This window comes from Phalacrocorax carbo, chromosome 3 (assembly GCF_963921805.1).
Source record: "Phalacrocorax carbo chromosome 3, bPhaCar2.1, whole genome shotgun sequence".
NCBI lineage: Eukaryota > Metazoa > Chordata > Aves > Suliformes > Phalacrocoracidae > Phalacrocorax > Phalacrocorax carbo.
This window is the reverse complement of record NC_087515.1, coordinates 29,617,104-29,643,485: the sequence shown is the minus strand read 5'-3', so window position 1 is coordinate 29,643,485 and position 26,382 is coordinate 29,617,104. Positions and strand designations below refer to the sequence as shown.

General features: G+C 40.4%; 1 protein-coding gene across 6 annotated transcripts in view; it reads right to left on the bottom strand.

Annotated features, from left to right (window-relative positions):
- Positions 1-16,516: 16,516 nt before the first annotated feature.
- Positions 16,517-26,382, bottom strand: part of DISP1 (dispatched RND transporter family member 1) — a 95,131-nt gene continuing 85,265 nt past the window's right edge. For all 6 annotated transcript variants that reach the window (XM_064446322.1, XM_064446321.1, XM_064446320.1 and 3 more), the window contains one exon: positions 16,517-23,722. In XM_064446322.1, the coding sequence (XP_064302392.1) occupies positions 20,078-23,722 (3,645 nt within the window). In that variant the 3' untranslated portion in view covers positions 16,517-20,077. The remainder of the gene's footprint in view (positions 23,723-26,382) is intronic.

The following is a 26,382-nucleotide window of genomic DNA, read 5'->3' as shown; positions in this document are numbered from 1 at the left end:
AGCCCTGGACCAGCTTCTGACTTATAACATCCAAAATGATCAAGATCATTCTCCTGCAGATGTGGCCTTAAGCATTTTTTTAAATATGCAGCTGTCTGTGAATTCTACTTCTAAAAAGGACAAGTCACAGAAAGAGACCACCATGGTGACTCACTGCTCTCAAATCTCCCTTGCAAAAAAGATGTCTCTATCCCTTCCCAAAATATGAGTCACAATTTTCTGATGCGGGCCAGAAATCTGCCCTCCAATTCTCAGAAAATGGTGTTTATAGCATTGCAGTATCTAATGATTCAGGAATTGCAAGGCCTGTTCAAGAAATAGAAGAGGATGTTACACCCAGGTTACAAGAAAATAGCAAGATCCCTGGAGAGAAGATAACCTTATGGATGAATGTGGACATGAGAAAACAAAGACGCAAGGATTGCTCTTGATAAGGCACAATCTCTATGTTTTCCCTGGGATAACCACAGACTTCCACAGTCATAACAGGAATTCATATGGCAACAGAAGCTTATCAATACATATTTTAAATAATTCTCAGTTTTTAATGCCTCCAGGAACTTCTTCAAAAGGTGCCTTAGCAAATAGGTACTTCCGTTTCGTCAGTAAATCAGAGTATCAAGTACACAGGAAAATCAGCTACCCAGAAACTGTTCTCAGCAGGATTCATGAGCAACATCTGCCCTGGTACATTACTTTCTCCATTAGCCTTCTGAAATTAGATTTGACTTTGCAAAAAGGAGTGTTCAGGTACCCTTGTCAGCTCCAGAGGCATGAGACAGGAATGGCACTTTAATGACCCACTTAAAAGTAATGAAACAGCCATTTATCCTAATTGGAGGAGCACTAATTATATCAGAAAGTGGTGCACTCTTAGATGGCAGAGTGCAAATGCTACCTAATCAAACTTAATGAATAGGTAAAGTATCTTGACAGAGCATCTGTGCATCACTCACGTATTCCTGCAAACAGAAAAATTAGCCTGTAGGGAACAGATCTGAAAATGGAGGTTTTAAAATGGAAGGTTAATTATGGTCGTTGAATACATGTGCTTTATCTAAAAAAAAGTTTGCATCATCAGCTTCAAGGGACGTTTTCCTTTTGAAAGACACGAAGGTAGTTGAAGGGTGGCTGGAACATGGGGGAACACCGACTGTGGAGGGCCTTTGGTCATTACTGGGAACATGTGAGGGACTCTCAGTCTTCATTCATGGGACAAGAGGAGGTTCAAGGCAACCTTTGAGTAAACTCTCCGCTGGTGCTCACCACTGCTGCTAAGCCACAGGGGTAAATCTTGCGCTGAAATGTCTTTGCTTTCTCTCTAATTGGCTCCCAGAGAGCAGAAGAGAGAGGCCTTTGGCACTGCTGCTGGGAGGGAATGGTCAATCCCACCATCTTCCCAGCCAGACTGTCTGGAGTGCAGTGGAAGCAAAGTGTACAGCCCTGGGCTGGCACGAAGCACCTCCCATCCTTCAGCATCAGTCCTTAAGGACAACAGGGCTGCTTATCCCAGGCTTTGAATCCCATTTGCTCTGCATCAGCCAGGAGACCAATGGTTGGGATGCAAGGGCTGGGAAGGGACATGAAACAAGGATCCATGAACAGGTCCCAGAGAGCATATCAGAGCCCGGCACTCCTGGAAGTGCAGATTATTGTTATTATTATTATTATTACTACTACTACTACAGTGGCAGTGTAGGGGTCTTGCCTTCAGCAATCACATGGATATACTAATGCATTTGTGTGAAAGTGAGCTGGGCTTTCTATGAACTGTTCATTGGTGGGATCTCAACACCTATGAAAAAAGAATTAAAACTTTGGCACCTCTTTAAAAAAAACCTCTAACAAGGAATAGCAGTGAATTGACAAAATTGAAACCTCTGCCCTGTGAGCAAGGTACAATGTTAAAGTCAGAAAACATTTACCCTCAAGCCGCATTAGTCAGAGCCTTAAAATATTAGCAGAATTGGCTGCATGGAAGCCATGCGAACAGCGCTAGTTTTATATATTGAAGATGCCAAGTAAACACACAAGTCTTGACCAAACAAGTAATGCACTGACAGCTCGGCTAAAGAAAAAGCAAGCCATGAAGGATGTAATAAAACTCCAAGCAAAATGTGTTCCCAGCCAAAAAACCAAAACAAACCCCAACAACTCAGGATAAAAAGACATTCACAGCCTCTGAATGCTTACTGAGATTAGACATAAAAGCCTCTTCAACTTATCTTAGAGTTGTACTTTCCTCTTACTGTCAAAGGGTACCCTGCTGCAGAGGGAGATGTTTATACCCTCTCATGGGAAGCCAGAGGCTTCAGATAAGGGAGCGTCTTTGGAAGAAGAGAGCTTTAAAGGCTTGGGAAGATAGCCTTTATTATCAGCCAACCCTCTATTAGGTTGGTGAGATTCCTGTTTGATTTGGCTGCAGTCTCTAGCCTCAAGTTCCTGCCCTAGCTTTTAAAATAGAACAAGATCTCCCTGCAGCTGAAAAAGGGCAAAGGGTGGAACATGTAAATAGCAATTAAAACAAAAAATTTGTTTGTAAAAAACTCTCCCCTAAAAGATACTCTGTGCTCTTCCCTAGTGGCCAGTGCTGGCAGGCTGACAAAGCCAAACATGCCACACAAACCAGTTCAAGTTAAACGTAACTTGCCCAGCTATTTCAAACCGTGGACAATACCACAATCCTGACATCACCCTTCCTTACTCTCATGATGAGAGGAAATCCAGCCAAAAGGAAAGACTTCTGGTCTGGGGTTCATGAGTGCTGGGGGCTGTCCTGGCTCCCCCACCAACCTGCTAGGTAATTACCTTGGGACATCTCTGCTCCTTTACCTTTCTGAAGTATTTTTGAGACTTAAAAATAAGAAGTTCTGGATTAGATATTACTATATATTCTTACTATCAGTCGGTTTTGTTCCATATAGGTTAGTAAGACTAAACAGAAAAATAAAACAGCTAAGGAAACCAAACTCAGCTGGGGGAACAAGAACCCCTTATATCTTTCCGTAACACCTCAGAGCAGCCCTGTCAGGCTTGTGCTTCACAGGAGCTGAGTGTGCTCAGCTGCCATTTATCATTCATGTTTTGTGACCTTACCCCATCTGTTTCTCAGTTTTTCACTGTTCCTTTATAAATCATTACTTTCTTGTCTCTCAGCATTTCAATCAATATATAAAATGTCAGATGAGATAACTGGTATTCTCTCAATGCATGCTAATGTAATTTCATAATGCGATTTCATTTTTCAGAGAAAGCATCAGAGGAGCTATTATTGGAACAGGAAGAACTGGGTAATTGATCAAGGACACTTTAAAGGCAAAATTCTTTTGAGTTTTGAGTACCATATTTAGCTTTGCGTTATACATGCATGGCTTCTGTGACTTCCACTACATTTGCACATGCAACAAACCAAAGCTATTTCCAAAAGCTAAGGATGTATAGAACTGACCTAGGACAAAGTGGATTCAGAGGATGGTTAAATGCCAGTATCTCCGGAGATCAGTTAAGTCATGGAATTTTTTCAGCATCTGTGATTTCCTTTTATATAGCATTAAGTATCATGTGGAAGAAGTCACACTCGAGCCCAGGGGTTTCTATCTCATTTCCAAGCAATATCTTACATATTGGATGAATCTAAGCTAAGGTGTATTTCCAAGTATGACAACACTGGATAAAGATCTTGAATACCTGCAAAGTGCAAGGTGTGAAATTGAATTAGCTACAGAATTTTGGGGAATAATTACAGAATTCATACAGGAAAAAAAACCAACACCCCAAAACTCATATTGGTTTGAATCTGTGCTCCAACAGAAGACAATTCCAAAGACGCAGCCAAGACCAGTCTCAGTCCTGCTGGCTCTGGAACCAGAACTCTGCAATGACAAGATGAAGCTCTGCGCACATTTCTACGCGTTTCCTCCCCATTTGTTCATGGCCATATCATCCCATCTGTGTTAGTGTTGTGGTTTAGCCTCAGCTGGCTAACTGAGAAATAGAGATTTTTGAGTTTGGGATTTTTGGTAGGTTGCCTTTGATAACTAGGTAGTCCCCTTCCGGAGCACATTAGGAATGTCTGGGTGAACTGTTGATAATTTGTGCTATATAACAGCGGTCTGCAGTTTCAGAATACTTTGTAAACTTCCCTCAGTTCTCTGAATTATCAGCATTATCATGCCCTCTGCTCAGACTTGACAGCACAGTGAAACTAAATAGTACAAAAGTCATTGGAAAAGCCAGGGTCTGGGCCAGAATCAAAGTCCTTATGTTTCTTCTTGTAACCACCTCTTGGACTGTCCAAAATCTTTTGAAAGAATCATCAAATAGTTTCATTTTTGCTCAACTTAGTCACTGAACTCAGCTTTTGCCCAAAGGCCTGGGTGGACACACCAAACACCCCAGTGGGGAAAACAAGCAATTTTCTGTGATAGCAGTTTCACTGTACGGTCTGGATGACCTACCTCTTTTCAACTTGTAAAAGCTTTTGCTTCATAGGGAGGGAGGTTTAGTTTAGATTAAAAAAAGTCATTGCATTGCACAGTTATTCTTATAATGCCCCTAATTTCCAAGCACCTTTGCTAAGCAAAATATCATAAACAGTTTTTGTGTGAAACGTGGAAATTAAGCAAAGAAGCAGAACTATTACTGGGATACACTGATTAGAGATTAGAAGAAAAGGAAATTGCAAACAGAAATTAAGGTATACAGCAGCAAAGGAAACTGGCGCAACACTGTATGAACACCTTGATGAGAATCAAAACCGCCCAGATAACTTCACTGAAACCACAGAGTGATCTCTGATTTTTTTAAGCACCGGTAGGCTATGGGGATGCCAGCACTTGAAAGAAGATGTAGCTTTCCTGAGAGAAAAGAAGGAAAGAAAGTGAAGGATTCTGGAGATCCAGGAATCTCCACATAGAAAGTTCATCAGTATGGGAGAAAGGCATCTTTCTTCAAATCCTATGGTGCTAAAATTAACAGGAATTCAGACTTCACTGGAGCCAGATTTCATCTATGGTCTCTGTTTGCAGGGACTCGTGTCGCCATGCCATTAGGCACACATGGCAGAGCTGAAAAGTCTGGGCAGATACTGCTTTTAATCGAGTTACCTGAAAAAGTCAGTGTAGAAGGTGACTTTACCTTGAGGTGACGGAGATAAACCAGATACCTTGGCCAGTGTTACACAGAGATAACTTAATGTCAGTGTGTGCCTTAAAGCAGTGAAGGTTATGTGGGCAATTTGACACAGGCATACCTGACATTCTTCCCAAATTGGAGTGAAAAGACCAGCCTGTGATTTATACAAAGGGGAGACAAAGCTGCACAAAGGCCAGGGGCAGGAAAGAGATCAAAGTTCTTAAACAGAACAAGCTATCCTTATCAGATGGAGGCTTTTTTTTTTTTTTAATTTCAGGAAACATATAAAATATTAATTTCCAGCAAAAACCTTATTGCCAGAATCATCTTCCTAAAAAATGAAACCTTGGATTAAAGAAGCTCAGTTTTCTTGTCTCTTTTTCTTGGTTGATTTCCTTTATCACCTTCCCTCATCTTTCACTTCTTCAGTGGCAAAATAGAAAGATTCAGAGACAGAAAGAAAACTAGAAAATGTTGAGCAGCCACAAAGAAACCTGGACATTTTCTGTACAAATGCAAGTGAAATATTTTGAATTAACAAGGTGTTTATGCTGTATATAAAGCCCTTTATAAATTATATAAATTAAAACATTTAAAAATATAATTTTTCTACCATCATTACTTCATAAGCCCTAAAATAACACTCTGAGTTTTACAAAGCATTTCTGACATTTCAAGATTTTCCAAACTGCACTTAAAACTGTAGTAATAACAGTTAAACAATAACCCTGGAGGTTTGAGTCTCTGAATTCAGGTATCACTCAGCATCAGTTTGAAAACAAAGTGTGTAACATGATTGTTTAGTTCTTATTCTCTCTCCAGCTTCTCTTTTTAAAGACAAAATTTACAGGAGTACAGAGTTCACTGTTTCTTATTCCTGCCTAGTGTCCTATGCTGAATGGCAAGCAGAACAAAACTAGCACTTGCTACTGCCAATCCATGGCCAGACACAGTTAAAGACAGTAATTTCCAGGGCTGATAAACAGGGCTTATTTCTTTAAATGGCTAAATTTCTTGTATTTTTGTAAATCTCGTAAACTTCCTGAAGAATTTTCTAGTTCAGCCATGTTCTTAAAGCTCAGGCCTCCCAAATATTGAGATTTCTGACAACTCCACACTCATTCCAGGACTATGATTCTGTTAATTCTCTCCAGGCTGCTGGAAAGACAAGGTAGAACAGCAATAGGTCAGAAAGACACACTTATAGCCATCTCATGCAGCTGATATCTGAGAAGAGCATCTCAGTGAGGCCCTAAGGGCAACAAGGACTTTGATTTACTCCAGAAGCTGCTTTCTTAGACAAGCTGCTCTCTTGGCAAAATTTAGAACAATTTCTTATATTATAAAGGCTCAGGGAAGGTTTTGACTTCCTGCCTCACATGAACAAATGTTATTTGCACTGTATTTTGTGTGACCCCCCCGCCACCCACAGCAACACTACTTAAATTCCTGATGGCATGTCAGTATGTTGCATGTTTAAAGCCTTCATTGTTCATAATATCAATAATTATTATACAAACACAATATTGAAGAATTATTTCAAATCCTCATTAACTTCAGTACCAACAGGAAGAGGAAACTAGGGCAGGAAAAACCTGCAATTACTGTTACGCATTCCCAGTAACATCAGTCACACCGCAACAGTACACTGTCTTCCTTGTTCTCCATCTCTCTTCAGCTCGGATATCCTCTGGCAGAGCCAGCTCAGAGAACAAAAGCTGGATTAGGCATTTGTGTGAAGAATAATAGTATCTAATATTACACTAGCTAATGTCCAAAGATATCAACTGCCATGCTTCAAGGGGATAAACTGATCGCCAGCTGAGGTCAAGACAAAATAGCTTCCCCACCCTCACCCACACAACACTTCATTGTCGTTACAATGGGAATACAATGAGCATTTAAACCTTTTTTGAAACAGCCACAACTGGAAGCACTGGAAAGAAAACACTTGACCAGACAACTCACTCTCTCAAAAATTCCTGTAGCAGTACAAAAAATAAGACAAGGTAGAAATCCAGACCACAGTAATAGAGGAATTTTGCCTTTCCTCTTGAAATGCTGGCAGATGAGCCACATATGGCTGGCTGCTGCAATTCATGCCAACACATTAATGAGTGTCTGTTAAGGTACTACAGTTACTCCACAGCATATTGCCTGCATATCCACCAAGGACCTGTATTACAGTTCTGCACACACTGTTAAATTCTAGTTGTTCTCATCACTGGTCCTGCAGGTCAAACTGCCTTTGTTAAGTCTGGCAGTTCTTCCCAACTAATGCATTAAAGTCCACTACTCAACAAGATACCCTGCAGAGGCACATGTACAACTCAGGCTCAGCTAGTCTGTCTCTATATAGGTCCCTTTTATTCCTTGTTCAGTCAATATTAAATACACCTCTGAGTAGCTAGTTCTGTCTCTGCTTTATTTACCAGGCAGAAGGAGGATTTATCTGGATGCCAGTGCTGTGGATTTAACCCATCATCTGAGAATTAGGCTGTTTTTTTTTATTTCATATGTCATTTTTAATAAGAAAAATTATGCAGTCACAGTGGAGATAAAATTCATGAAATGGTGCCTTCTCCTGGGGCTCTGCAAATTCTGAATTGGGAGTAGCTAATACCTGTATTAATTACTTGGCTTTCCCTAATTCTTGTATCTACTCCTCTCTGGTAATATCCTTGCCTTCCAGAGTTGACCTTATATTTATCTGCAAATCCTGGAACGTCCACAAAAGGCTGCAGAAGCAATACAGAACTAAAAATGCTAGACAACCAAACCAGCTGCCTTATTTTGGCATTCTTTTCACTGTTGCCCTATCGTAATATTGCAGAAATGAAGCAGATATCATGTAGTGCCTGTCAGTCTTCCCTCCTGGAGGTCAACATTCATTGTGGTAAATATTTTAGTAAAGAAGGGGCAGGTGGGAGACGATTTTGAGATACAAGAATGAAGTTCACAATTTAAGTACCCAAGTATAAAAAGGCTTTCTAAGGAAGCTCTGAAACGTATCCTCAAGGAGTTCTGATTCTAGATTCATCTAGTATCTTTTGAGAGGTTCTCCCTTGTCAATTGTCAAGAGAATGGGTATGTCTCGGCTGTGTGCCTGGTGTGGTCCTACAGGAATGCAGCAGCCACACCAGATACGTAGACTAATATTCAGCTGCTAATGTGGCTGAAGCTTGATCCATTTATGGATTTGAAACCTAGATCAGTGCCTTAAATTGGTATTGAAACTAAACGGGAAGCAGCAGAGAGCAGGCTTTTGATGCCCAATGTGGCCTGAAGCGTGGAGAGGGCAGGCAACCATATGCTGTCCCCACTGAAATCTGTGCATCATCTTCAAACCCAGCTTTAGATAGAACAAATCACCGTAACACATTCTGGAGGTGATGAATGAATTGGCATATGTGGCCAGAAGCTGTGTAAGGGAAGAAAGGCCAATCTTTCTTAGAAAGCTGGAAGGGGAAGATTACATTTTTAGAAACTAATGTAAACATAAGCTTCCTCAAGTAAAGCATGCTGATGTGTCTCAAAGTTTCAGCTGGCCTAAACACCGTAAGTAAACACGGCAAGATATTTTCTTTTAACAGCTTCAACCTTTATGACCAGATCTAACCTTTAAAGAAATGTGGGTTTATGCTTAAATATGGGCTTATTTATTTCCTGTTTTTATATACACATTTACATATAGGTATATGATGCCAGAACTTTACCAGAAAAACTGTTTGCCACTGGAAATTACTCACTTTGTTTCTTCTTACAAGAAAGGAAGACAGTAAATTCCAGGGTCAGGGAGGGTTTGTTCAAAACCTAAATCAAATGATGGCTCCTACATGGAACTACAGAGGTATGTAAGAAAACCGCAGATCTCTAAGAACAAGAGTAGATCACCTGTATTTCCTAGCTTCTCTGTTTACATACTGGAAGACTCTGAAATGGAAATCCAGTATTTTAGTTTACAAAAAGCAGACAAGACTTATAACTTTTTTATTAATATGCGTATTGCACACAAAGAAGTATTACCAGTTGTCCTGGGTGAGTGCTGTCTGCTGCCAGACTAAAACCCACGCCTTTTCCTGTTAAAACCTACACAAACAAACAAATGGGAACAATAGATTAGTCAACTGAATTAAGATTTCCCAAGCCAGCACACAGCTGATGGCTGACTTTTAGCAACAAGATGAACTGGATTTAAAGCATCAGCATGGGGAAGACTAGGCAAGAGCTTGGCTCAGAGCACTGGACCCAGGGACTGCTGTAACCACTGAGTTTACCCTATCATGAAATAGGTAACCAGTTACCCAGAAAAGGAGGTGCTCTGTCCCTAAAAGGCAAATAATAAAGACTATGGTTTAGGATGACTTCCAAGAGAAGTCAACATTGGCTTATGGCTTAATTTCCTATTGCAGACCACAGCACACAGATACACGTGGTAGCTCAAGTATTGAAGGCAGGATAAATAAGCCAGGCCAGAGCTTGTGTTGTCCCAGCTTGATTCCTTTGGTGGCTAAGGGGAACCAGTCAAGCATCCCAGGTAAGGGCTGTCATCCTCTTCCTTTGCCTGGTCAAATAAAAAGATTCATGGAACCGAAGTAGCCCTTTTGCCAAGCTTGCTATGTCAAAGAGGAAATAAATATTTCACTTGTTCCTGTGCTTGTCCAACTTTCCCGTGTTATTCCAGTTTGAGGTTTCAATCCCCTTGTATGTTAGTTAACAGGAAAGAAAGAAACTATACTGCATTGTTAGCCAAAAAGACATTGCAACCTCTGGAAACCTTCAGAGGGTGATGTTCCAAGTTAGGTACAATTCACTGCTCCTAAATTAGGATCTCGGGCTCTCTGGACAGTCACTGGGAAGACACACAAGTGCTTCCAGAAGGTTGCACCTCGACTGGATGTCTGAAGAAGACAGTGGGAGTACATCTCAGATTGCCATTATGCAGTCAGTAGCTTCCTGTCCCAGATTTAATTTGGAGGTTTTCTGCAGTGATAACAGAGGGATTTCAGGGAGGACACCACAGGCCAGGATGCACATGCTTTTTCTTAAGTCAGCTCTAGGTTCTGGCATACTTATTGTCTGCTGCGTCCATACCCAGGCAGGCTGGAGCTCTCAGATCTCACTTTACTGAACTAATTCAGTATATGACAAAACTTGGCAGCTGGGAGCCAAATTCTCAGTTCAGATCATCAGCTACAGATCAGCCACTGTCCTACAGAGAAGGGAGGGAAAAGAACAGGCTCCCCAGGAAGGTAGTCACGGCGCCAAGCCTGACAATATCCAAGAAGCATTTGGACAACGCCCTCAGACACATGGTGTGAATTTTGGGGTTGTTCTATGCGGGGACAGGAGTTGGACTTGATGATCATTGCGGGTCCCTTCCGACTCAGGACACTCTACGATTTTATGAGAATGAGTCTTTTGACGCAGTTCCAGTTTGTCTTCCCCATTTCCCCTCCCACTGTAGGAGAGGTTACAAACAAGAATTGCATCTAGGTCAATGCATTGAGATACAACTTCAGACCCTCTGTAGTAAAAACAAACCAATCTGAATGCTGCGATAGCTTTGAGGAAATCTGCATTCAGTCAGGCACACCTAAACGTAAAAACATGAAGAGGCTGTGGCTTCCTCACTGTCTGGGTTTCCTAAGGAAGGGTGGAACCATTTCCAGATAACATGGACTTGGGTGGCGGGAAGGAGGAATACACTATCAGCAACAACATCTCACATGTATCTCTGCTCTCCTAATCTTAAAATACAACAATGTGAAACCAGAGCAAGTGTGAAAGCTGAAGGCTCCAGCAGCGCTTCACATGAATCAGGCTTTTCAGGCTAGTGTATTAAAAAGCAGGAGTGAGACAGCACATGCTAGATGTCAGGATGATTTCTGAGCTCTTGCACAGTCAGACGACAAAACAGGTTTAAATCCACAGCCCTTAGATTTACAGTCCACCTCAGAAGCTCACACCCCCCTGCCCCATTCCCAGTCTCCAGGTGGCAGTGGTTACAATACAAACAATAGCTATCTTTGGGGCAAGGCCCTTTAAATAAATGAATCGTGCCAGCTCTCCTCCATTGACAAGGCACTCCAACAAGGCTGTACACAAGCAGCAGGGGCTCCTTCCTCAGCAGGGCCTCTTTGCATGCAGCAGTGACTGCAAGGATTTGAGGAACGCAAGCACCAGGAGGGAGCCGCTCTCGGTTGCCCAAAGGAGGGGGAGTAACTTGCAGAGTAGCACAATGACAATGGATAAAAGGCAAATTTAGACCTAATATCAGAAAGATAAATTGCTGAGAGTTCTTAGGACTGGAGGCTAATCCTCAGGGATTGCATGGCCCAGTGCCCCCCTGCTGCACAGGCCATCACACCTGCTCTGTTGCTTGAGATCAATCACTCCCTTGCGGCCAGAGAACTAGGCGAGATATAACAGTAGGTCTTATTCAAGCTCCGTGTCTGGGAACATACACTTAAAAAGCAGGCGCACAATGGCATAACTGCAGCCCCTCCGAAATGGTTGGCCCCTTGTGGTATGATAACCAGCTCTCATCCTTTAGGATGCATGTTCAGACACTGCAAGGGAGCCAGAGCTGAGCTGGAAAGGAGAACTTGAAGCCGGAACAAAGGTGGAGGTAGTCTTGAAAGGAGGGCTGTGAAAAAGGCATGTGTATACAGACTCGCTAGCAACGGAGTATATTGGGCTTCTGTTTTACTATTATAGGTCAAGTGTTTTGTCTTTTTCTTCCCCAGTTGTTTCAAGAAGTTTTAAAGCTAGCTGTAGCTACTTTGAATCATCTATGGATCCAGGCCTAGCATTTAAAATTCATTAATTTAAAGGCATCATGAAGTACTAAAAACGGTAAATGAAAACACAGTTTATATGTCCCTACTGTGCTGGACCATTTATAAAAATACTGAAGTAACGATAACATTAAACATCAGTTTATAATAATAGGAGTTTAAGACTGGGGCATGTTATTCTAGATTTTATATATTTAAAATAAATATTAATTTAAACATACGAGCATAGTGTTTCTTTGAAAGCACCAAAACAGAAACAGATCAGGCCACCTCTTATGCTTAACCAGGGTGAAGTGAAAAATTAAAAAATCAGTTTGAATGTCAGTAATTTCTTAGCTATAAAAATCCAAGTGTGCATTTGGAACACCAAAGAATCCAAGCACATACACACGGTTTCAGCTACATATACACAGCATCACAAGGACTTCATTCACATTCTGAATTTGGAAACATCAATACCGGTCGAAGTTACCAGCTTCTATATTCAGGGGACAAAGAGAAGTATGGATTTCAACCCCCCTCCTCCATTGCCCATAACAAACCAGTTTCTGGCAAAAGCCAAACAGGCATACTCACGTTCTGCTTTTACAGGCAGCCTCAGTTTTGAGCTGCTCATTCAGGAGGCAGTTCAGTCTCCATCCAAAGTCCTGACTGGTGACAGCCAAATTCGCTGCACTGACATACCTGTGAACTTGTATAATTGATGCCAAGTGGAGTATGTCAAAGTTATAGCACTAAAAACTGTTTGGATGTATTAAGTTACTGGTCGTCTTGAACAAGTACCAACATTTATTGCAGCTTCATGGACTGCATCCTTTTTAAATACCACTGATTTTAAATGTATGGAAGTTTACAATTCCCTTATTAAACATCAATCACCTTTTACATGCTATTGTCTACAACTCTGTTTCATTATTATTACTCCAAGATCATAAAAGTTACTGTAGTCCCAAATAGGGTGGTTAACACACATTTTCAAGACATTTATTCCGTTATCGTGTACAATAGTATTTCAATGCAAATAAGGATTTATGGTACGTCTCTCTCTCCCCACCACCACCCTGCTCTGTCTTAACTAGGCTAATTGAAGGTTATATATCTAGGTTATCCAGTGCACCTACCAAGCTGTCTCAAATTCTTGTGTATGGGCTTGAGTATCTCGCAGTTAAAATATTTTAGTTGAAGTCCCACATTGCTTCTCAGCTGCAAATGATGAAAATGCCAGATTGAGTAACACTTGAATGATAGTCTTCATTATGGCACCTTATTTTGGTAAGGTATCTATCCCCAGTGCTGTTATTTCACATATTCAAACTTCTCTGGAAAGTGATACCCTCTAGAGGTATCAGAGGACAGTTTCTTGAATTCTCATTCAACAACAGCATGTTGTTCACCTGGGACATATTAAGCTAGGTGTTTAAAAAGTCCTTATAGAACTGAGAAAATAGCAGAGCTTACCTCCTGGCAAGCCACTGTAATTCTAGCATTTTTCCATTTTATGTTGTTTTCCTTAATACTTCCTGAATTACTTCTTTTAAGTTTCTTTGTGTGAAGATAATGCTAGACAAAAAAAAGGTGAGAGTAAGTCATTATGTCATTTATGTTGTAAAATTCATAATGCCCGTATTTGTGAAGATTATACTCTTTGAGTGCTATGCCAAATGAAACACCTCCAAATCATGTAACTACCTACTGCTAGAAGTATTCAAACTAGTGTCAGTGTAACACAGTACTATTTCTGCCCCATTTAGTTGTGTAATACTGCTGTGAAGTGCTAGAAAGCTGACATGTTGTACTCCCCAAATGTAAATAAAGGTTCTCTAATACGAAAGGATCAAAGAGATTATGCTACACAATCTGTATTTTAAAAACTCAAGAAAAATGGGAAACAACAAAAGAAGAGGATGGCCTACTACATGCACTTTCATGAATACATGAAATACAGGGAAAATTGCTTACCTTTAGTGCATATTAATGTCAAAATGAGCTACATTTGGCGCTTAACAGATTCAGTACTATGTCAAGAAAGAACTCAAGCTGTTAGGGCAACTAAGAAAAGCGCAAAATTTACAGTCACATGAGACGGGACCCTGACTAAGAACGCAGAATAGAAGAAAGGGTGAATAAGGGTCTTGGACAGCTTTGCTGCAATGACAGCCACGAGTTCAGATTCTGTCAGACTGAAAAATGTATGTATTAGGAAAAAGGTTTGATGTTCAGCAACGCTATATCAGATCACTTGAAAAATATTTGGGACAATAGAATAATGTATTATAAAATAGATATTTAAAACATAAATTTTTAAACCACAGATTTTAAAACATATATCTAAACAGAGTATTTTTGTAAGAAAAAAAAAAGTGAAGGAGAGTATCTAACCCTATACTGCAGAATGGCACCAACAAACTCCCCACTCAAAGCATGGCTAAACCCATCTTTCTGTGCTGTCAGGCTTTTCAGTACTGAGTTCACGTGCCTTTAGTTACCTATTTCTGTTCATTTTTACCTGGACTGTGAGGACATCTACGGGCTCTGCTTTTGCACAGAAACATCTCTCTTCGAAAACAGATTTAGGGCCAAACACTAAAGCAGACCAGAAATTTTTATGAGAGCCAAGAACTCAGCAGTTGTGAGACTTCCCTTTCTTATGCTAACACAGCTCCAGTAACTCCAATTAACTTTCTTTTGATTTATACCATTAAAGCAAGAGTTGACTTATTGTCCCAGCGTGCAACACACAGAAGGGTTTGTTTTATTACAACACGAAGAACTCCACGGGTGAGGGAAGGGGATAAGAGGCAGCTGATGCAGTTATTGCCCCACTGCTCCCCCCATGCTGCAGGTACCTGGCTGCTCCTCTGTCAGCTCCCGAACGCTGCCATTACAGCAAGGTGATTTCAGGCAACCTGCTGCTAGGGTTGGGTGAGGGCAGACAACCAGAGGTGCCACCTTGTCAGTCATCTCAAGCCAAGCTGTCCTCACGTGTCCTTCATTTGTCCTGAAAATGACTTCAAATATATGTCAATTCAGTAATAATCTCAGCACATCATCCATCATAAAATGTAAAACATGACAATTCCTGAATAATATTTAAAAACATTACTGTATGCAGAAGATATGGCTTAGGTCAAATTTTTAAGGGTCTGACATTACTCAGTTTATATTTTAGTCATACTGTTTTTCGAGGATCAGGGCACTGTAATATAGCCAGCATTACTAAAGAGTCAGTTATGAATAATCTGCTCCTTTCCTAAGCCATGGAGAAATGTGCTAGAATTGCTATTAAGATAAACCTACAGACAATTTTGGTTAAGGCTTTACAAGGGTTTAAGAAAGTTTGTTTAGGCCTCAAAGCAAAGCCATCCATCTGCTCTGAAGACTCATTGCTGGAAGAGTTTGACTTCTAACAATACCATCACTGTGGCCAGCCCGCAGAAAGAGAGCAAGTGTTATCCCCACTGCTTTTAAGACAACAAACTGGCACTAGTTTTAATTAATGGTTTGGGAACGAGACCCAACATACATTTTTAACTAACAGAATTTAAATAAAAGCAACAACCAGCTGCTCCTCCAGAACATGTCTGTCCATTTGCAGGTAAAGTGACATTTATCAAAACCTAAAAAAATGGGATCCAAATGCAACTTGGACATATTACCTTTAATACATTTCAGGAATCAACAAAAATTACGTGTCTCCAGGAAGCACCTGAGCCTATGCAACCTTCTAAAGTGGAAACCTTAGGAAAAGCACTCGGAATACAAGCTGCTAAGTAAAGGGAAACGGCAAAGTCAAGAGTCCTTGGTGTGTAAGGCTACTTAGAAGTTATAGCACAGTAGGACCTAAAAACTGAAGCCTCTCTAAGCTGTGCACAATCTGTTTTACAGGCTCTCCAGACCTCAGCGACCTTATTCTGATAGAGTGAGTGAACTGGTGAGACATGCAGAAGCAGAATGACTGATCCCAGACCGATACTATGTACAGAATAAACAGTCAAAGGATAACAACATTAAAGTGAGGGTAATTCTGCAGTAGTGACCCTGGATCCAAATTCAGGAGTCTGAGATCTGTTATGAACTCGGAGGAGCTATCACCTTTCTTCCAGCCTCTCTTACTTATATAGACTGAGCTTTTTTTGCAAAGGCAAGTGTTTCACACTGTGGGAATACGCAATGCTTAGTAGGGTGCTGTCCCAACTCACCATCATAAATCAAATGCTAGACGTAAAGGCACTTCAGATATTATTGGCAGAAGTAAAATTTAATATAGCTTGCCAGCATGTGGAAAAAATTTAAGGTCCGATTCAATGAAGTCAGTGTGATTTTGGCCTGAATCTCCCATCTGCTACCTATATTAAGTAGTATAACATTCTCTATATAAATAAAATATATTCAATTTTGATCACATTTGACATTTCTTACAGTGATAAAATTTTTGTCATTTGTCAACCTGTATTTTTAGAGCTCCCTTGCACTGACTGCCAGGGCTCCATCTGGTAAAATTAGAGGTGTTTCTAATCCAAAGCATTTCAAAGCAATTCTCCCACATTAGTTAAAAAGGATCAAATTAAAGCCATTACAGGTGATTGTAAAAAGATGGATTTTTATTTTCTTAAAAGACACAAACAATGAAATAGTAACTTAAAAAACCCCTTTACGTTACTATACCAGCTACCTACCCATCTACCAATACTTTGTATGAGGTAGCTGCATTCAGAGTGATTATATATTGGCCCTGGTGTAGTATTTTAAAGGACTTAAGTTATTGGATCATTTTTTCTTAAACTAATTACTGTATTACCCGTACCATAAGCCAGATTGTGATCAGAAAAACACAGACCTTAAGGACAATACAGACAACTAAGGTATCTAATATGTTAAATATATTTTTTCCCCCCTGGGTGAGGTGAATTTGGGAGAGTTGGTCTCTGATGCAAGTCCCACTCCCAGGAAGATTCTCATTTGTATTCTTTATAACTGTAGAAAGCATACCAGCAACTTCAGAGCCACAAGCAGATCACTGTTGTCCCACACAAAGTCTTTCTTTTCTCCTTTGGATAATCAAAGAGATGTCACTTTAAAGCCTCACTGCACATACAAGTTAAAGTCTTTCCTAGACTTTGAAAAGGCAGAAAGCTCATCTGTCATGTCCCAAGCTACACACGTCATCACTGCCAGAACAAATACCACCTACCCTGCCTGATTTAGTAAATACCGAATGGATTATCCATAGAAATAAAGCTCCACATCTTCTAAAGCCAGGACCCTGTCACTTCACGGAGGAAGCGCTAGCCAGTGCCAGTGGCAGGGCCCTTACCCCAAGTGGGCAGCCTACAAGAGAAGCACCACACTTAGCCAGCTTGGCATGCACACATCCAGATTCACTACGCAATCCCAATCCAAGGGAGGACCTCAGGGACAGCAAATCAGTTAATGGAAATTAGGGTATTTTAGACCCATCAGCTTCCCTTGGGACTTTGCAGTCATTGGCAAGTCTTAGAGAGATATCTCAGTAGGATACAATGGTCCTTGTTAAGACTTCCTGGAGCAGGATCCAACCTCTCCTTGCTTGTTCCTAGTAGCTTGTAAAAACTTGATTATTAATTTTTTTTTTTTTCTCTCATGAATTTTCTGGGGATAGAGTAATCATAGCCTTATCAGCCCTCAGCTGTCACTGGAGTCAACTGCTACTCTCTTCCACTCTCCAGTTGTATTGGCTTGGATTTTAGAGTCTATGCATGAATCAACATAGACGTGGTACACGCACACACAGAGCTACATACATAAACATTGAATTTATCTATTTCAATGATTGCTCCTTGTCCAGCTAAGTGATTTGGGAATAATACAGTAGTTAGCAGGAAGGCAATGGCCAAGTCACAAAAGGCAAACACAACAGCAATACTGTTCGCTAGCCAAGTACATTAGCTCATTTTAATCTAAGAGTACATTACATCACAACTCCTTATCTGCCCCATTTTTTTCACTGTATCAGCCTTTCAGAACATATAAATCATAATGAAAACACAACATTAATCTCTATCGCTTACCTCACCTTTATAAAAGCAGTTATTAATATAAGCAGTCAAAAGGTATTTCCTTATACAGAATGCAGTTGTGGAAAACCAGCTTAGAAAAAACCCTCACTTTTGAGCTCACCAGCTCAAAACGTCCTGTGTTGTGTAGATGCATTAGCTGGGGTCCTCCCCTAAGGCCCATGTCTCAAAGGCACAGCTGTGAATGACAGCTGATGTGACAGGCACTACGTAAGCATTACACACTGCTTTGGCAAGGCCTGACTGCAGGTCAATTAAACTAACATTGCTTTTATTTCAGGACAATTTATTGCTTAGTGTGTTGCGTACCCCCCCCACTGAAACTGCACTCAGGCAGGTGCGGTGGTCAGGAAGAAAGCTGGACAACAGAAACAGCCCAGTTTATTTCTTATCCTGTTTAATTTCTCTAGACTGCTAGAACTGCAAGTCTTAGCTCTTCATAATTAATAGCCTCTATGGTGCACAGAAAATCCTTGGATCACTCTCATTACAAACATTCAGAAAGAATCTGGCTCTCAATTGAGTTATGAGTTTTAAAAGAACTAAAAGTGAGTTTTATTTTATTCTAAGAAAGCATGCTACTCTTCTTAAATCATGAAAAACTATTTTAGCTTTTTCTGTAGATTTCAACCTTTTATTCTGTTCCAGTCACTGAGATATATAAGCATTAACATCACTACTCCCAGACAAACCAAAGTGGTTTGGTGTATGATACTAATCCTTTACGTTCCTTTAACATGAACATTTGAACAGAAAAAGCCAGGCTTTTCCTCCAGTGATTCGTAACACACCAAGTACATGATACCACATCAGTCCACGAAATCTACCTTCTATCATCTGCATATAGAAAATCAACATGATCAGCATAACCAAATGATTATATGAAGAGAAATTTGTCATTAAGGTGCATAGCCATTATGATATACTACACAGTTCCAGCTCTCAAATCCACTCTCCGTGAACGATGAGACCAGCAAGTATTCCCATGACCAAACCACAGCTGTCATTTGACTAAACCCCGTAGTTACACAAATACAATGTCTGAAATCCAATGTCTTGGTTATGTGGTTTAGTTCATTATTTGTAACTACATCTTGGAACTTCTCTGGGTAGGAAAACTCAAGAGCACAATGTTTTAATTTATGGATTTGAGCCTTTTGAATTGACTTAATCTGATCCTACTGACAGGAAGTCTAGAACATGTACATTAACTACGCCTTTCTCCACAGCAGATTTACTTCTAGTTCCCATACTTTGTGGGAAAAAGTTCAGTATTGCACGGCACTTCATGCCCAATTTATTTACTCCTGATTTTATATGCATACACGTCATACACATGAATTATACTTTTCTTGTCATCACCGAGAAGTAAATAACATTCACTCACTATTGTTTCCACCTGTATTCTCCACTATTTAATGATAAAGTCTATGCAGTAACTGCCAGAAAGGGCAGTATAAAATGTTTTACTGCATTACATACACAGATACACAACAACGGTGGTGCAAGGGCTGTTGACCTCCAAGAGCTTTTCTTTAGATTTTGTTAGGATAAATAGTTAAAAATATTCCTCAAACAATCTACCCTGCAGAGCTGGTCTTTCAGACAATCCTGAATGAACACAGTTACAGTCCTGCAGCTGTTTTGAGCTGCGCACAGGCCTGCAAAGGCAGCAGTAGGATAAAGGTAAATGGTGTACTCAGACAATGTGGCAATCTCAGCCCATCCCAAACGTTATCAATCTCACAAGCCCTGGCTTCAGAAAAGGGAGAATTTATTTGTAATGCTTTGTCTCTTGAAATGGTTGATAAGGAGAATTCAAACCTTAATGCCCTGCAGCAAAACCTAAATTAAGCATAATCCAGTTTATGAATTACAGGGGAAAAAGAAAAAAACGAACAACATTCTGGACAACATCAAGTTTTACATGTGATGGCTTTATGAAACGTATAAATGTTACTGTTCTATAAATACATTTTTAATTCCAAAATGCAAATTATAATTAATATTTTTTTCAGGACTCACTCTCCTTTTTAGCATTTTAAACTTACTTTTAAAAGAAAGACACAGGATTGCCAAATTAAAGATTTATTATAGTGTTTTTATTAACAAACTTTCATTGGAAAGTTCTGGGCGCATTAACATAGGAGGCACATTGGCTTCGATGTTTGGCATTTGACAGTCAACAGAATTGCACTTCACTGTGATAGCCTTGCTACAACAGTGTGAGTTTTCACGGCAACCCTCATGGCAAGCGTCCCCCACTGACCTATTCAGCAGATGTTTTTTATCATTTTGGTCAGCTTTCAAAACCCGGTCATTCTGCAAAGAATGCTGATCTATCTTGCTCTCAGCTTTCTTCTTCTGCTTTGACAGAGAGGCTTTCTTGCTTTCAACCCCGTTCACTTCTGTACCACCCTTTTCATCACACTTGTCTGCCTGCTGACAGAATCCCTTTTGGTTATTTGATACACTGCTCTCACATTCAGAGCAACGCACTATTAGAGGTCCTGCGTTTTGGCAGAGAAACTGTGAGGAGCTCATCACCTTTGGAACAGTTATTAGGTTTTCCTCAGGGTTTTGATGAGCATGTGAATCTGTCCTATTTATTCTTTGATGTGCCTGAAACTGCTGCACAGACTGGAGGAAAAAATTTTTAGGCAGAGAGTTCTGTGTCATTGTTCTTTTGAGCCTTCCTTGAAGGCAGCTGCAGTGGAGGACGTGCTGGACTGGATGCACGTAACCTTCGGCAGCTTGCTGTAAAGCATTTATAGGAGCTACAGAGCTTTGGATCTGTACGGTTCCTGGTGAAGGAGAACACTGGTAACAGAAGGCGTCACTTAACTGTTGACATGAGTGTGGACTCCACTTCACTGCCACTTGCTTATATGCATCAGGACAGCTACACTGCCTATTTTGAGAGAAAATTGGGCATATGGCATGTTGGTCAATAGAGGCCTGTAGCATAGCTGAACTAGCAACATTTTTAATGCTTTTACTCATGTCGCTATTGTAGGCTGAATGCATAGGCATACATGTGTTTTGGGGCCTGCTGCTGAAGAGCTCTGAGCAGATATGAGTTTCTTCATAAGTCACTTTCTCTGCAGTGTTACAGATACCAGTTTGTGATGCCAGAGGCTCGAGCTCATAGTGCTCATGCTCCATTTCTGGCTTTTGACTTCTGGAGTCCAGCTGATATTTGCTAACAGGATGTGATTTATTTTGACCTCTGCCTCCTTGGGCTCCTGAAAAGGTCTGAGAGAAGGCATTACACCGCAGTTTTTTTGGTAGTGGGATCTGGCCACAAGTGCCCTGGGGTCCAAGGCATCGGCACATGCACTGGAAGAAGAATGTTGCGAAAGCCCAACTAATGCACATTATAAGCATCATGAAAGTGCCAAGCTGTGTGTATGCCAACACTGTAGAGGGCATCATCATTGCTCCAGCTACAAACGTAGTCAATGCAGCCATTGCAATAGCAGAACCCATACGGCTTAAAGAAAAAATGACTTTTCCCTCTCGGTCAGGGTCAGGGGCTAAGCGATAAGCCACTCCATAATGAACAGCAAAGTCCACAGATAAGCCAACAGCCACTGAAATAGTGACAGATTCTAACACATTTAGCTCCCATCCAAGAAGAACCAGAGAACCTACAGTGACGAAAATAGTTCCAGCTATTGAGACTATTGCATAAAGGCTTATAATTATATTCCAAGTTGTAAGAAGCATTACACTAAATGCTACAGCAACTGAAAGACCCATGGCAATCAGAGTACCATCAGAAAGGCTGTCCTGAAGATCATAAAATTCGAGGTTACTCACAAACCAACCATTGCTAAGACCTTCAGGAGCAGAACTAAGCTCACTTGAAATCCATGAGTCCACCTCTTTGTAGAACTGATGCATTTTCTCATAAGCCAGCGTGAAGAGGTAGGTGCTTTGGAACTCCAACACCACTGCCCTGATAGTATCATTTAGGTCAAAGCGAGGCCCTGGGGTTTTACTATCTAAATGGTACCCTGTGCTTCTTTCTAGCTCCATTATAGCTCTCTTGATACATAATTCAAAAACTTCTTGTTTGTATGGAAAGCTCCAGTGGCTGCAGCAGGGGTAAAGAGATGGTTCATCGCAGTCTTGATTTTCCATCCACTGCTTAAATGTTTCAATGAAGCAGCTTGTGAAGTCTTGTTCTTCAGTCTGATAATAAAATGTTTGATTTCTTAACTTCTGACAGAAACGTAAAATCCAAACCTGTGAAGCTGGGCTAGCGATACTAAAACTGCTATCTAGCTGCAGCTTTCCTTTACTTTTAGGGTTTAAAGGGTCACCGTTATCCTCAGGTGTGACACCCCAGATTACTGTAATTGGCATGTGGAGCTCTTCTCCATGATGGACACGTTCAAACATAAAAAGCTTTTTGTATTCTGCATCATATCGTTCAAATGGGTGAGAAGACCTAAATACCTGAAACTCAGAGAGCTCCAAGGATGGCAATTTCATCTTTGGATTTACACACACAATATATGCTCCACCAATCGTTAAGGCAAGGAACCAGAAAAGCCAAATATATCGAAATTTTATAACAATGCATGGCAAAACTTTTTCAAAAAATATCCTGGATGCTTCCGAGACTGCAAAAATAATCTTGTGGAACATTTGGCACAACACTGTCCAGCAGTTTTTGTTGTTGTATACCCTCTGCTGAGGTTTCTTAAAGCAACTGAAAATATTGAGAAGGTATCGTTCATGTAATACAACTACAGCAGGTAGCCATGTAACCATCAAAACATAATTCACCAAAATGGCAGTGCCGGCATAAACACCAAAACACCTGATTGCTGTGATATTGCTGACGTAATTAGCATAGAAGGCAGCAGCGGTAGTAAAACTTGTGACAAACATGGAAAGAGCAGCGTGCTGCAGCGTGATGCTCACTGTCTCAGAGGTTCCAGCATGAGGTTTATCAAATTTTGTGTAGTTCCAAACATCACATAAGACAAAAGCATCATCTGCTCCAATCCCAACAAGAATAATCAATGCCGTGAGATTCATGAATGGAAAGAACTCAAAATTAAATACTACTCGATAGAGAAAATAAGAAATAATCAAGGAACTAATTATTGCAAACATAGTCATCAGCGTGATAAACATGGACTTCGTGTATACACACATAACTAATAAGACAATCACAATGGCTATGGCAGGATACACAGTATCCATCAACAGGTAATCTTGAAACAATCTATGTTTTATTCCAAACTCAATCCCTGTGACGGTTGTTACACCATCAGAAGCGTTCCAATTCTCAAAGTTATCTAGATAAATGCTCATCATGCTTTCCCCTTTCTCAGTTGGAGAGAAGAGCATGCTGTATTTTAAAGCTGGTAAGACATAGTCGGCTGTCTTTGGGCTTAGAAAATCCTTGTCCACTAGATAGTGAAGTATCTGGTAAACAGCATTGTACTTGGTACATTTGCGAGGCACATTTGTACACTTGAGTTGGTCCTTCCTTTTGGCGTTCATATCCCAGCAGTCTGGCCCCAGGGTTCCGTTGTAGTAGTATTTGGCACATGTGCGAAGCAGCTTTAGGGTGTGAGAGACATCCCGTTCTACAATTTTTTGACACGATGATCTGTTGTTTAGAATAGCAATATAGTTGCCCAGTGTCCAGCTGGGACAGCACGAAGCAGCAGTGGCTCTCTGGCAGAGGTCGCCAAACTGGGAATGGGATCTGATCTGTATAAAGACAGGCAGGGCAAAAAATCAGGTTTAAAGTAATGGTCTGAATTATTAGAAACATTCACCCACAAAAAAAAAAATCCCAAAGTCATGAAAATTCAGCTTATGGTCCTTTTGTGTTAACATTTTTAATTCTTATTTCCTCACACATTGTTTTTAATCAGTATCCTCTTACATGCAGCAGACTAAACCAGCAGTAACTCAGTATACTGACTCGTCACAGCGGCATAAAATTGGCAGAACCATTAAGAATATTGTAATTCTATTCTTTGAAGATGCACTGGGGTGTTTTGGTTTTTTTTTCCCCCAGACTGAGGACTGTTAACTCTCTTCTATTATCTCATGCTATACTCCTGAAGATAAACAATTAGCCATACATCAGTGAAGTTCCATTCTACTTGGAATCACATACTGAAGTTCCTAGGAGAGGCAGGGGCTTACCACACAGAAAGAAAGGATGTGACAGCTTTACAACAACTTCCATCATTTGACCTCTCTTCTACAAACCTCACTTTGAGTCTTTTTTAGGTCTTGTACAGCTGACAGACATGTCCCCAACCAGGTCAGCCTGCTACCCAGGCACTGGCTGTCATGCAGGATTTCCAAGGCACAAGCGTGGGATAATTTCACTGTGGCAGCATAAGCCTTGCTGCAGAGAGACAACAGTCACATCTCTGAATGCTGCACCCACCGTGGGACGAAGTTCCAAGACTTGACTCAGGAGTGGAGTGGAGGAAGATGCAGCAGCAGCAAGGCCAGAGAAATAACGGGGACAGGCAAATGCCGACAGGGCACAAAGCTGGATCATGGGGGAGGAAGCTGCTGTCAGCTCAAATGACTGCCCAAAGCCTAGGAAGTCTTGCCAGAGCTTTACAAAAAACAATAGCGTTTTAATATTTTGGGTAAGGACTCTCCTTAGCTAAATGAGTGTTAATCCTTATGTGGATACCCTCATTCAAGAATACTCCAGATTTAGTTGAAGCCATTAAGAGCACAACTTGGCTAAATCACCATAAGGCGCTTCTAGGCAAAACTGAAAGTATCTATAAAATAGAACAAACACTTAAGTAACAAGGTTAGATGAGGGAAATTTTCTCAAATTGGGAAAAACTCTATCTTGACGGGGCACAGAGAACATAAGTCTTAAAAGCCAGAACTTCTGGCTTGTTATACGTGACAAATTAGAATGAATCCTTCAAATAGAGTGATGTATGTAAAATTTCAGTCTTAATCAAGTTAGATAGAATGAACACATATTAATACAGTCACATTAATAAAGCCATTTGCTTAAGAGTTTACAGGATTGGGCCCTGAAACCATTATCCATGTATGTTTTAAATTTAGGAGATCTGAAATATACCACTTCGCTGCTTTTTTTTTTTTTTGCCCCCTCCCCACTGCCCTTTTTTAGCAAAAATTGCACAGGTTTATTATTAGCAATCCTTTATAATGCAGACAAAAAAACTGCTCTTGGGAATTCTCATGGCAGTTATAAAAGCTTTAATATGGACTTAATTTTTTCAACCAGTTTCTGAACAATAACAAACTGGCATTCCAAAAAAACAGGATAATTCACATTTGATTGTTTCCAGATAAAAACACTCACATATGCAAACTCAGGGAAAAATGAACAACCTACTAAATAAAAGGAAGCACTGGAATAGCATATCTGTATTTTTCATGGCACATCTCCAGGTTAATCCTACGAGGATATAATAGGCAAATTGGGAGGAAAGGATTGTATTGTCTTCTCTATGTATTCAAGTTCAAGATGGGACAATGAGGTTTATATGCTGTTCTTCAACACTTGCTGCAGGCCATAAACATTCACCAGTAAAGTAACTCTTGCCAAAGATAAAGTAACATGAGCTGACAGCTGGAAATTAGAAATTAAATTACAAAATTTAGCTCCGCATAGCTCATTAAAATACTACGTAAAATGTTAATATATTGTAGCATTGGGCTTTGTTGGTGATCCAAAGGAACTGAAAAGGCCACTTTGCTGCTGCCAGACTTGGTCTGCCACTGGCAACTCTTTCATTTATTTTGGAACACGTAAGGCAACTCAGCTATGCAACCTGCACACGTGCTGTATCTGCGGGCAGATCTGCCCAAATGGATCTACGCAGTGACAGAGAATCACAAATACACAGTTTTGGGGAAGCAGTCTGAGGAGATCATTTACAGTCTTTGAAGTTTATAAAATAACTGTTTACAGTTTATAGGGAAAACATTCTGCAATTAACAGGTGAAAAAAGGGCTCTTCTCATCCAAGTAGTAAAAAAATAGAAGACCTCCTATAGCTATTTCATATATAAAATTTCCATTAAGATTATAGGACTACCATATGCTGAGCAGCTGCAGGGTGGAGCCCCTAAGTGTCAGTAAATCATATAAAGTAGTTACAAGCAGATGGAAATACAGTTAACACATAGGGGATATATTGTTAGTTCATACTAAACCAAATACTAGTTGGTGCTGCTTATCATCAGAAAAATACATAAATTCTAATGTTTGCATTTCCAGAAAATAGGGTCTGATTTTCCTGTCTTCGAATACAGGAAGTTTTGCCACTTATTTCAATAGAATCATGACCCTAAACAAGCATGAATTGGACAACAAAAATAACTAAAACCAGAAGAGAGCCTGTAAGACCA